Source organism: Suncus etruscus, chromosome 9 (genome assembly GCF_024139225.1).
Source record: "Suncus etruscus isolate mSunEtr1 chromosome 9, mSunEtr1.pri.cur, whole genome shotgun sequence".
Taxonomy (NCBI): Eukaryota; Metazoa; Chordata; class Mammalia; order Eulipotyphla; family Soricidae; genus Suncus; species Suncus etruscus.
In genome coordinates, this window is record NC_064856.1 from 115,307,765 (window position 1) to 115,320,175 (window position 12,411).

A 12,411-nucleotide genomic window follows, 5' to 3' on the forward strand; every position below is an offset into this window, starting at 1 on the left:
GGTCCACTTCCTCGGGCACAACAGGGATCCAGGCTTGCGCCTCACTAGGCCATTCCACTTAGGGTCCCCTAGAGCAACAGCCGTGTCACGAAGGGTCCCCCGAGGCCCTTCCTTGTGGCTGAGGGTCTGCCCACCCAATCTACATACAGCTTGTAGAGGACTGACCTGACCCCCATAGTGGACAGTGGTGGGCCGGACCCGAGGAAGGCACATCCTGGCCTGCCAATCCAGCTGCTCCGAGGACTGAGGCAGTACGCCCAGTGAGTGGGAGGCCTGGCCCAACTGCTTTGGTCAGAGACACCCCCTTCCTGGCCCCTCTCTGGCTGGTGCTGGAACCAGGAGTGTGAGGAGAAGAGAGGAGAAGAGAAGATGGTGCTGAGAGCTGGGGTGGCCTGGCACTCCCCAAAGCAAGCAGTGGTCTGCTGGGCCCAGGGGTGGCGCAGACGCCGAGAACACACAGGCACTGACCTGAGAGAATTCTGTTTATTCCCACCAGACGGTGGGTCGAGCAAGCGAGCTGACGCCTGCCAGGCTACCTGCCCCCCACAGGGCTGGCAGGCGGCAGCCTCCTGGGGCCACAGGAGGGGGCCAGGGCGGCGGGCCCCGGGCACGAAGGGTCACCCAGTCCCTGGCCACCGAGAGTCAGATCCAGGCAGGGCTGCGAGGAAGGAGGGATGCCTGGAGACAGCCGCCGAGCAGTGAGCAGATGGGCGGGCGGACACGGGGTAGAGCCGGTGCCCGAGGTCCCCCGACGTGTCCCGGCGAGTCGAAGCCGAGGAAGGCAAGCGGGCGGCGCGGCGGTGAGCGCGGAGTCCCTGTGTCTGCCGGGCTGGGCCCAGGCTCCCGTGTCTTCCGGACATGTGGGCAGCCGGTCGGCGCCCCATCACCACGCTCCTGGGCGCACACCGCCAGCCACCTGCGCGCGGCGCCGGGGCTCACCTCTCCTTCACGTGGTTGTGTGTCCCCGAGGCCCCGCCGCACAGCACCTCGGTGAGGTCGTCCATGACCGCGGTCTCTTTGGGGTCGAGCAGGTGGAACTCGCGGGCGAAGAGGATGAAGTGCACGTAGAGCGTGTTGAGGTGCGCGTGCAGCTCCAGGGCCAGCGTCTCCTTGAAGTGCGCCGAGTAGATGTGGGCCAGCACGTGGAACAGGTACCGGCAGATCCGCTTCACCAGGGACTCGAAGGAGCTGGGGAACTCGCGGCCTGTGGGGGTGGTGGGGTGGAGCCAGGTGGGCGGTGACGTCATTCCAGGGGCCCCGCCCCAGCCCCCCTCCAACCCGCCGGCAGCCACGTACCGTACTTGGTGGGGAACACGTCCTCGTCGGTGAGCAGCTTCTGCACGGAGCTCATGACGAAGTCCACGTACTGGGGCGCAGTGCACTTGACCTTCCGGCCCCGCTCGTCATACCAGTGGTACTGCCTGTGGGCACAGTGAGCGGCGTCACTCCAGCCACCCCAGCCGGGCAGCCACCCCATGCCAGGGCGCAGACGCTGTTCTCCTGGGGCCCAGCAGGAAGGCACAACCCCCTCCCCAACGTGGCCCTGGCCAGTCCCTGGGCCCAGCCTGCCCATGCGGGGTGGGCAGGGGGTCGAGTTTGGGGGGGGGGAACTCCCAGGCTACCACCCCCTGCAGGCAGCATCAGCTGCTACTGTGTCCATGGCACTCAAGTCCCCCTCAGCTGACACCCTGTCCTCACCCCAGGAAACTCCATGGTCACCTGCGCCCCCTCAGCTCTGACAGCCCATCCTCACCTCCGGAAACTGTTCTGAACCCAGAAAATCCCTGCCATGGCTCCTGCTCTCCCCCCATCCCGGAGGAAACTTCCCACGGTGAACTGGCCGTGGATTCACCCCTCGGCACTTCCTCTTGCCGGCTCTGGGCCTGCCTGTGCCACCACAGGGCAATCTAGGGCTGTCCAAGTCCAGCTCAGCTTTGCACATCGCCTGTCCATCCCTTCCGGGATGCCCAGAGCCCACTCTCCCAGGGGTAACCCCCAAGCACTTCCTGAAGGGCTCCAGGCGCCTATGGGAGAGGACTCTTCACTTTAGTTTCTTTTTTCTTTTTGGGCCACACTCAGTGACGCTCAGGAGTTACTCCTGGCTATGCGCTCAGAAGCCGCTCCTGGCTTGGGGGACCATATGGGACGCTGGGGGAAGGAACTGTGGTCTGTTCTAGGTTAGCACATGCAAGGCAGACAGACGCCCTACCACTTGCGCCACTGCTCTGGCCCCAGTTTCGTTTTTGGGCCACACCCAGCAGTGCTCAGGGGTTCCTCCTGGCTCTGTGCTCAAAAATCACTCCTGGCAGGCTCGGAGGACCATGTGGGATGCTGGGGATTGAACCTGGTTTGCAAGGCAAACATCCTACCGCTGTGCTATCACTCTTCAGTTTTGTTTTGTTTTGGTTTTTGGGTCACACCCGGCGGTGCTCTGGGGTTACTCCTGGCTGTCTGCTCAGAAATAGCTCCTGGCAGGCACGGGGGACCATATGGGACACTGGGATTCGAACCAACCACCTTTGGTACTGGATCGGCTGCTTGCAAGGCAAATGCTGCCGTGCTATCTCTCCGGGCCCACTCTTCAGTTTCTTTAGTGTGGCCAGGACAATCTCTTCGGTCACCACTGGGGGGAGGGGAGGCAGCAGAGGGTAGGCGTGGTCCTGGTCCCTTTGAACCTCTCTGCAGGCCTCTAGCACCCCTTCTCTCCCACGATGGGGGAGCTCATTGCAGGCTCCAGGTAGCTGAAGACACGCTGCTGTCTCACTGCCTGTGACCCCACCTGGCTCAGACCAGCTAATGACAGGGACAAGACTGAGTGGCCGCTCAGGCTAAGGCCTTCTGCACATTCACCCACTTGCCAGGTTCATTTCCCGTAATCCCATAGGCTCCCTCGGCCTGCCAGGAGTGGTTTCTGAACAGAGCCAGGAGCACTGAGTGCTCAATGAGAGCACAATGGATGTGGCCCCCAAACAAAACCAAAATCCCCCACCTGCTCCCTCCCACATCCCTGCCCCCAGACTCCCAGGCCCTCAGCCCTCCCAAGCACGTGCTCACACACTCACGTGTTGCACACGGCCATGGTCTGGCAGGCATCCCCGGTGCAGAACTCGGAGATGGTGCTGTACTGCAGATTCACGTGGTGGAAGAAGGTCGTGGCTGCGGGGAAGGGGCCTGGTGTGAGAAGCTGCGGGCCGGCTGAGGGCCCGGGGCAGCTGTTGCCGGCTCAAAGCAGGGCAGAGGCCATGGGAGGGGCTGGAGCGATAGCACAGCATCAGGGCATTTGCCTTGCATGTGGCCAGCACAGGACCAACCCAGGTTCAATTCCGAGCATCCCATAGGGTCCAAAAGCCTGCCAGGAGCGTTCTCTGGGCACAGAGCCAGGAGTAAACCCCGAGCACTGCTGGGTGTGGCCCCAAACCAAAAAACAGGCCGCTGGGAGATGGATACAGCCACACTGCTCTGTCCACACAGCCACCCAAGTCAGGACAGCGAGACACGTGTCTCTGGGAAGCATCAGCCCCGTAGGGTCACCAGAGCAGGGGCCCAAAGCAGAGCCAGGGGGTGGCAGCCCTGGCCCTGCACATACATACACATGTGCTTGTGCCACATGCATGCGTGGGGGTGTGCTCAGACACACAGACATACAGGCACTGAGCCCGCCCACTAGCCCACCACCTGCCCCACGCACTGTTGCTCGCCAGCCACTCGTTGAGGTCGATCTCTCGGGGCAGCACCACCAGCTCCTTGAAGGCAAAGTCCGTGACGCGGGCCTTGGTGTACTCCGGCTCCAGGTAGACCTTCTTTTCCTCGGCCACCGGCTTCCTCCCGTTGGGCTTGGCCTTGGACTTCCTGGAAGCACAGGGCCAGGGTGAGGGGAGGGAGGGCTTCTGGCCAGAGGGGTGTGAGGGAGGCCAAGAGAGGGTGAGAGGGCTCCCGGCCCCCCAGGTGCTGTCTCTCTCCCATCCCACCTGGTCCCAGCCTCTGTCCCAGGATGGTGCCGGTAGCTCTGGTCCCCGCCCTCGGAGACAGACGTGGGACACACTTGTACCCCAGACTCAGTCCTCTGTCACTTGGTTCCATGGACTCACAAGTCCTCCGGGGTGGGAACCCCACTGCCCCATCCTCTTGCCAACTCCAAGCCCCGGAGGTCAGACCTTCCCCATTCCCCACGCAATGGGGACAGAGGGGGATAGAGAGGGAGGGGGAGGACCAGCGGGGAGTCCCCAGGCTGTGCCCATGGCGCCCTCTGGTGGACGCAAAACCCCGAGGCAGGGCTGCTGCAGTCCCCTGGTAAACCTTCCTCTATACACAGGAGCAGCTGGACCCAGTTTGTCTGCCTACCACAGCAGGGACAGGCAGAGGCTCGAGACGGCCCAGGGCATCAGCCCGGGCCCGGCAGGAAGGAGCCGACCTGCTCTCGGGCTCAGGGGTCGGCCCCTGCACCCCGACAGCTCCCGGGTCTTCCTGTTTTGAAAATTCTCATGGCTTGTCCAAAAGGAGAAGGAAAATATGCGCCCCCAGTGCCAGGAACATTCCCTCCTCCTGATCTTTGCCTTAAAAGGCTCCAGGCTCTGCTCAGGGCAGTGTGGCAGGGCCAGAGCCAGGCGGGAGAAGTGCCGGGTCTGGGGTTTGCAGAGGCCAAGACACCACAGGGCAGGCAGGGTCTGGGGTGCAGGTCTAGCAGGGTGGCGGAGATATGGGATGCTCGGAGACAGGGCGTGGGGAGAGGAAAGGACAGGCAGGGATACAGAGTGAAGCCATACCCTGTTCACCAGTGCATCCCACCCGCAGGCCTGCCTGTGCCCACCACTACACACTTGGGGGTGAGACACAGGCCTGGAGAGTGGGCGGGGGTGTCAGGGGAGTGGTGGAACCAGGCCAGACCCCACGGTCACTGTCAAACTCAGGCACTGGGTCTGTCCCACTCATCCCGGCCCTGAGCTCTGCCCACGGCCTGACGCTGGCCTGCCCGGTCCTGGCAGACACAGCGGGTGGACCTGGCACCCACTGCCACCCTGGATCAAGTTCCCAAGCTGAGAAGCAGATGGGGCAACACTCCTGAGCAGAACAACCCCCCCCCCCCCAGGATCCCCAGCACTCTGCGCTGGGCTGTGAGTACAGGGGGGCAGCACTCCCCAACTTCTGACCCAGCAGCCCCCAGCCTGTACCCCAGACTCAGTCCTCTGTCACTTGGTTCCATGGACACACAAGTCCTCCGGGGTGGGAACCCCACTGCCCCATCCTCTTGCCAGCTCCAAGCCCCGAAGATCAGACCCTCCCCATTCCCCACGCAATGGGGACAGAGGGGGATGGAGAGGGAGGGGGAGGACCGGCGGGGAGTCCCCAGGCTGTGCCCATGGCGCCCTCTGGTGGACGCGAAACCCGAGGCAGGGCTGCTGCAGTCCCCTGGTAAACCTTCCTCTTTCTCAGGAACATGACGCAGTTGCGGCCCCTGGAACCTACCTGGCTTCCTTGACTCCCTCACATGGCCCCAACCACCGGCAGCCTAAACACTGTGGGCAGCTGTGCTTGGCACAGGGCAGGAAGGAAGCAGCAGCCAGTGCTCTGGAGGAGGCTCCAGGCCACCATGCAAGGATGGCCGGAGGCTGAGTCTCCTAGGGGGCCACCGGGAGTGGAGGGTTGGAGGCACCAGGGTGGGCAGAGTGGGGGCAGGGTGTGGACAGACGGCCTAGATGAGGAGAGACTGGACGGCGTGTGGAGAGATGAAGGCAGACAGACAGATGGGGTGGGGACAGACGGGATGAGGACCCCTGGGCAGCCCCACAGAGGAGCAGGTGTCAAAGGGTCTCAGCAGAGAGTCTCAGGAGAGACTCACCAACGGGGAGGTGACATTCAGGCTAGACTCCTCCCAGGCACCCCCCTGCACCCCTCCCTGCTCCCGGGGGCTCTGCCTCCAGCACTGCTCTGGGTCCTGCGCCCACCCTGGGTATGACGAAGGGGGCAGCAAGAGGGGGCCTCCAGGCTTGGCCATGCCACAGGCGGGCAGGGGGCAGGTCCAGGACCTTTCCCGGGGGCTCTGCCTCCAGCACTGCTCTGGGTCCTGCGCCCACCCTGGGTATGACGAAGGGGGCAGCAAGAGGGGGCCTCCAGGCTTGGCCATGCCACAGGCGGGCAGGGGGCAGGTCCAGGACCTTTCCCGGGGGCTCTGCCTCCAGCACTGCTCTGGGTCCTGCGCCCACCCTGGGTATGACGAAGGGGGCAGCAAGAGGGGGCCTCCAGGCTTGGCCATGCCACAGGCGGGCAGGGGGCAGGTCCAGGACACAGGAACTGCCCAGCCCAGAGGAGGGTCCGAGCACAGAGAGAGGAGCAGCTCCAGCCCCGTCCACAGGGCCTGGCACCATCAGGCCCCACCCCTGCCCACCCGCCCGGGGCAGACACAGGCCCTCCAGACTGGGAGACTCACGGGCGTGGCGCCATCAGCAAAGGCTTCTGGGAGCAGCAGGAGTGACCTGGCCCGTCAGGGGCAGGAGGCTGCTGGCCAGAGTCAGGGGAGACTCACAGCACCACCCAAACCCCCCCCCCCCCCGAATCCGATCTCTGGGCAGCCCAGGGGGGCACCTCCTTCCCCTCTCCTCCAGGTCCCACCAGGTCTCCAGTTCATTGTTCCACTTCCTGAACCATCGCAATCAGTGGAGAGCATCTGAGGCTGAGGGCCCTCCGGGGCAGCACTCCCCCTTCCTCTGGGCCAACGCCCAGACTGTGTGAGGCTGAGGGCATCCCTAAGCCCTGGCCGCCACCAAGATCACAGAGGCCCACAGGGCCGGCAGTTCCCCAGGACAGTCCCACGGTCTGGACACGGGGACACAACCTGGTAGCCTAAAACCTAAATAAAGCCCAGGACCAAAGCAGCCCGGTCCCACCTGGCTGAGAAGCACAATCAAGTGACAAGCAGGGCAGCCGCCCGCCCTGGCGAGCTCCTCACACAGGAGGCGGCCACTGTGGTCTGCCTGCAAAGCCCCCGAGCAGGGCTCAAGGTTGGGCGCGCTACACAGGCCCCACAGAGTTGGTGTATGGACCCAGAGAAGCCACAGAGGCCCCAGCCCCGAGGCTCAGTGGCTAGAACCTGCAGTCATCAGTATGTCGACGGGCAAGCCCCACAGTTGGGTCCCCCTTCAGCCACAGCAGCGAATGAGGCAGGAGCATGAAATGCGAAGCAGGGGGACCGGATCCCCTCAGACAGGCTCCCACAGAGACAGGGGCAGCCCAGCTGTACCCCACACCCACCCCTCCTGCCACAGGCTTGGCCAAGGCCAGACACATCTGCTGCTTTTCTGTTCGGTTTTGTTTTCATTTCTGGGCCACAGCGGGCTGTGCTCAAGAGTCACTCCTAGCGGCGAGAGGGACCCCTGTGGCCCACGGGATGGAGCCCTGGTCAGCTGTGTGCAAGGCAGGCAAGGCACCTTCCTTCCTGATGGGCCGTCTCTCAGGCCCCCCACACTCCCAGCTTCTGAAACTGTGGGTGAGGAGCACAGAGAGGCCCATGGTCTGGGGGGGAGAGGGGGGCCGAAAATCTGACTCTGTGTCATGGGCCAGAGCAATGGTACGGCAGAGATGAGGGGTGTCTGCTTTGTGTGCAGATGACCTGGGTTCAAGCCCCAGGACTCCACATGGTCGGTTCCCCAAGAACGCCAGGAGTAGTAATAATAATACCTGAACGTGGAGCCAGGAGTAAGCCCTGAGCACCATCATGTGAGGCCTAAAACCAGTTAAAAAAAACCCAAAACTGTACCACATAAACTTCATTCCTCAATGGAAGTTTGTTGCATAAATACAAGTACCTTTTATGTACCAACACCCGTGGGTCCCTGAAAGCTGGGTTGAAGAAGGAGGATGCCTGCTCTTGGTGAAGGGGGAATGCCAGCCCACCGGGCAAATCTGACCCTCCTCCAAGGCTCTCGGGCACGGCCGGGGAAGGGCGTGACGCCCCCGTCCACCCTGCATCGTGCCTCCATACCCAGGCCCCGCGTCGCGTCTGCCTTTCCTCCGGCACTGCCCACGCCACACCCCTTTCCCAGGGGGCCTGGCCGCGTGGCCCGCAGAGCGCGGAGCAGGCCGACCAGGCCGAGGGACGGCAGCGCGCCCGGCCCCAGCCAGACGCCGGGCCGCCGCCTCCTGCAGCTCCAGCAGCAAGGAGCTCGCCGTGCCAAGCGGAGGGAAGGTTCCGGAAACCTCGCGGGGCGCGGGCGGGCGGGCGGGCGCCTCGCGTCCACGGCAAGTCCCCACAGGAACCTGCAGGCGGATGAGGCCAGGCGGGCGGCGTTACTCAGCAGTGGAGGGTGGGGACAGACCCAGCCCGCCGTGTGCCTCAGGCTGCGCGGGGCGGTGGTGGGGAGACGGGGAGACGGGGAGATGGGGAGAGATGGGGGGGTGTCTGGGTCCGGGGGGGGACGGACGGGGAGGGGAAGGGAGAGGAAAGGCGAGGCCCCAGAAACTCCCAGAAGTGGCTGCCAAGTAGGAACGGAACCCCAAGAAGCAGAGAGGGGGGGAGAGACAGAGAGACAGAGAGAGAGAGAGACGGAGACAGAGAGAGACAGAGAGGGAGAGAGACCGAGAGACAGAGGGAGAGGGAGACGAGAGACAGAGAGGGAGAGAGGGAGACAGACAGAGAGGGAGAGAGGGAGACAGACAGAGGCACAGAGACAGACACAGAGAGAGACAGAGACAAAGAGACAGACACAGAGAGACAGAGAGAGACAGAGAGGGAGAGACAGAGACAGAGAGAGACAGAGAGGGAGAGAGACCGAGAGACAGAGGGAGACAGACAGAGAGGGAGAGAGACAGACAGACAGAGAGAGAGGGAGAGAGACAGAGAGGGAGAGAGGGAGACAGACGACAGAGAGGCACAGAGACAGAGAGAGAGAGACAGACACAGAGAGAGACAGAGACAAAGAGACAGACACAGAGAGACAGAGAGAGACAGAGAGGGAGAGAGACAGACAGAGAGAGAGGGAGACAGAGAGGGAGAGAGGGAGACAGACAGAGAGGGAGAGAGGGAGACAGACAGAGAGGCACAGAGACAGAGAGACAGACACAGAGAGACAGAGACAGAGAGAGAGGGAGAGAGACAGAGAGGGAGAGAGGGAGACAGACAGAGAGACACAGAGACAGACACAGAGAGAGACAGAGACAAAGAGACAGACACAGAGAGACAGAGAGAGACAGACAGAGAGGGAGAGACAGAGACAGAGAGAGACAGACAGGGAGAGAGACAGAGACAGAGAGAGACAGAGAGGGAGAGAGACCGAGAGACAGAGGGAGACAGACAGAGAGGGAGAGAGACAGAGAGGGAGAGAGGGAGACAGACAGAGAGGCACAGAGACAGAGAGACAGACACAGAGAGACAGAGAGAGACAGAGAGGGAGAGACAGAGAGAGACAGAGAGACAGACACAGAGAGAGACAGAGACAAAGAGACAGACACAGAGAGACAGAGAGAGACAGACAGAGAGGGAGAGACAGAGACAGAGAGAGACAGACAGGGAGAGAGACAGAGACAGAGAGAGACAGAGAGGGAGAGAGACCGAGAGACAGAGGGAGACAGACAGAGGCACAGAGACAGACACAGAGAGAGACAGAGACAAAGAGACAGACACAGAGAGACAGAGAGAGACAGAGAGGGAGAGACAGAGACAGAGAGAGACAGAGAGGGAGAGAGACCGAGAGACAGAGGGAGACAGACAGAGAGGGAGAGAGACAGACAGACAGAGAGAGAGGGAGAGAGACAGAGAGGGAGAGAGGGAGACAGACGACAGAGAGGCACAGAGACAGAGAGAGAGAGACAGACACAGAGAGAGACAGAGACAAAGAGACAGACACAGAGAGACAGAGAGAGACAGAGAGGGAGAGAGACAGACAGAGAGAGAGGGAGACAGAGAGGGAGAGAGGGAGACAGACAGAGAGGGAGAGAGGGAGACAGACAGAGAGGCACAGAGACAGAGAGACAGACACAGAGAGACAGAGACAGAGAGAGAGGGAGAGAGACAGAGAGGGAGAGAGGGAGACAGACAGAGAGACACAGAGACAGACACAGAGAGAGACAGAGACAAAGAGACAGACACAGAGAGACAGAGAGAGACAGACAGAGAGGGAGAGACAGAGACAGAGAGAGACAGACAGGGAGAGAGACAGAGACAGAGAGAGACAGAGAGGGAGAGAGACCGAGAGACAGAGGGAGACAGACAGAGAGGGAGAGAGACAGAGAGGGAGAGAGGGAGACAGACAGAGAGGCACAGAGACAGAGAGACAGACACAGAGAGACAGAGAGAGACAGAGAGGGAGAGACAGAGAGAGACAGAGAGACAGACACAGAGAGAGACAGAGACAAAGAGACAGACACAGAGAGACAGAGAGAGACAGACAGAGAGGGAGAGACAGAGACAGAGAGAGACAGACAGGGAGAGAGACAGAGACAGAGAGAGACAGAGAGGGAGAGAGACCGAGAGACAGAGGGAGACAGACAGAGGCACAGAGACAGACACAGAGAGAGACAGAGACAAAGAGACAGACACAGAGAGACAGAGAGAGACAGAGAGGGAGAGACAGAGACAGAGAGAGACAGAGAGGGAGAGAGACCGAGAGACAGAGGGAGACAGACAGAGAGGGAGAGAGACAGACAGACAGAGAGAGAGGGAGAGAGACAGAGAGGGAGAGAGGGAGACAGACGACAGAGAGGCACAGAGACAGAGAGAGAGAGACAGACACAGAGAGAGACAGAGACAAAGAGACAGACACAGAGAGACAGAGAGAGACAGAGAGGGAGAGAGACAGACAGAGAGAGAGGGAGACAGAGAGGGAGAGAGGGAGACAGACAGAGAGGGAGAGAGGGAGACAGACAGAGAGGCACAGAGACAGAGAGACAGACACAGAGAGACAGAGACAGAGAGAGAGGGAGAGAGACAGAGAGGGAGAGAGGGAGACAGACAGAGAGACACAGAGACAGACACAGAGAGAGACAGAGACAAAGAGACAGACACAGAGAGACAGAGAGAGACAGACAGAGAGGGAGAGACAGAGACAGAGAGAGACAGACAGGGAGAGAGACAGAGACAGAGAGAGACAGAGAGGGAGAGAGACCGAGAGACAGAGGGAGACAGACAGAGAGGGAGAGAGACAGAGAGGGAGAGAGGGAGACAGACAGAGAGGCACAGAGACAGAGAGACAGACACAGAGAGACAGAGAGAGACAGAGAGGGAGAGACAGAGACAGAGAGAGACAGAGAGGGAGAGAGACCGAGAGACAGAGGGAGAGGGAGAGAGACGAGAGGGAGAGAGGGAGACAGACAGAGAGGGAGAGAGGGAGACAGACAGAGGCACAGAGACAGACACAGAGAGAGACAGAGACAAAGAGACAGACACAGAGAGACAGAGAGAGACAGAGAGGGAGAGACAGAGACAGAGAGAGACAGAGAGGGAGAGAGACCGAGAGACAGAGGGAGACAGACAGAGAGGGAGAGAGACAGACAGACAGAGAGAGAGGGAGAGAGACAGAGAGGGAGAGAGGGAGACAGACGACAGAGAGGCACAGAGACAGAGAGAGAGAGACAGACACAGAGAGAGACAGAGAGAGGGAGGAGGATCAGGGGCAGCTGGGGCGACTCCGACACACACAGGCCCCTCCTCAGAGACCCCCAGGACCCTGCGTCTGGGGGCGCAGCTTCCCGGGCCCCAAAGCCACGAGTCCCGGGGCCCGGGGCCCCCGAAGCGACGCGCCCCGCCCGGAATGCCCGCGCCCTCCCGCCCCGGGCCTCGCACGCCCCGCCCGCCCGCCCTTCCTCCCTCCCTCCCTCCCTCCCTTCCGGGCTCCGCGACCGGCTTCCCCGCGGCCCGGGCGGGGCGACGGGGGGCGACGGGGGCGAAGCGGCCGCACTCACCCCATGAGCCAGTCCATGGCTGCGCGGGGCCCGGCGCCCCACACGCTCGGCCTCCCTCGGCCCGCGCCGGCCGGAAGTAAACACTCGCCGCACAGGCGCGCGCGCGACGCCGCCGGAAGGGACGCTCCGCGCGCTGCCCGCCGGGAGACGTAGTTCCGGCCGCACCTGGCGCCCGCTCGCGCGCTGCCCGCTGGGAGTTGTAGTTCCGGCTGTCGTTTCCCCCCCCCCCCCGCCCCCCTCCCCTCGGGATGAGATAAGAGTTCCGAGTTTTTCACCGGGACGTAGCTATGTTCCCGCGCTACCTGGGCGAGGAAGCCTCGCGCTACCTGTCAGGAGACCCCGGATGCGTCTTCTCGCAGTGCCTGCCGGGAGATGCAGTCCCGGCCTCACCTGGCGCCGTGTTGCCGCGCTGCCCGCTGGGAGTTGTAGTCCCGGCCGCCAGAGCCTCACCTAAAGGCCCCGGCCACACTGTGCGGAGCCCGGCGGCTGTCCTGCCGTGTGTCCGCCCGCCTGCGTCTGCTG

General features: G+C 62.3%; 1 protein-coding gene across 1 annotated transcript; it reads right to left on the reverse strand.

The window, feature by feature from the left end:
- Positions 1-464: 464 nt before the first annotated feature.
- Positions 465-11,964, reverse strand: MOB2 (MOB kinase activator 2). Its single transcript, XM_049781147.1, has 5 exons — positions 11,890-11,964; positions 3,689-3,849; positions 3,063-3,156; positions 1,297-1,421; positions 465-1,204 (listed from the first exon to the last, which is right to left on the reverse strand). Exons 1-5 carry the CDS (start codon positions 11,904-11,906, stop codon positions 936-938), a joined length of 666 nt encoding a protein of 221 aa, XP_049637104.1. The 5' UTR covers positions 11,907-11,964; the 3' UTR covers positions 465-935.
- Positions 11,965-12,411: the final 447 nt, after the last annotated feature.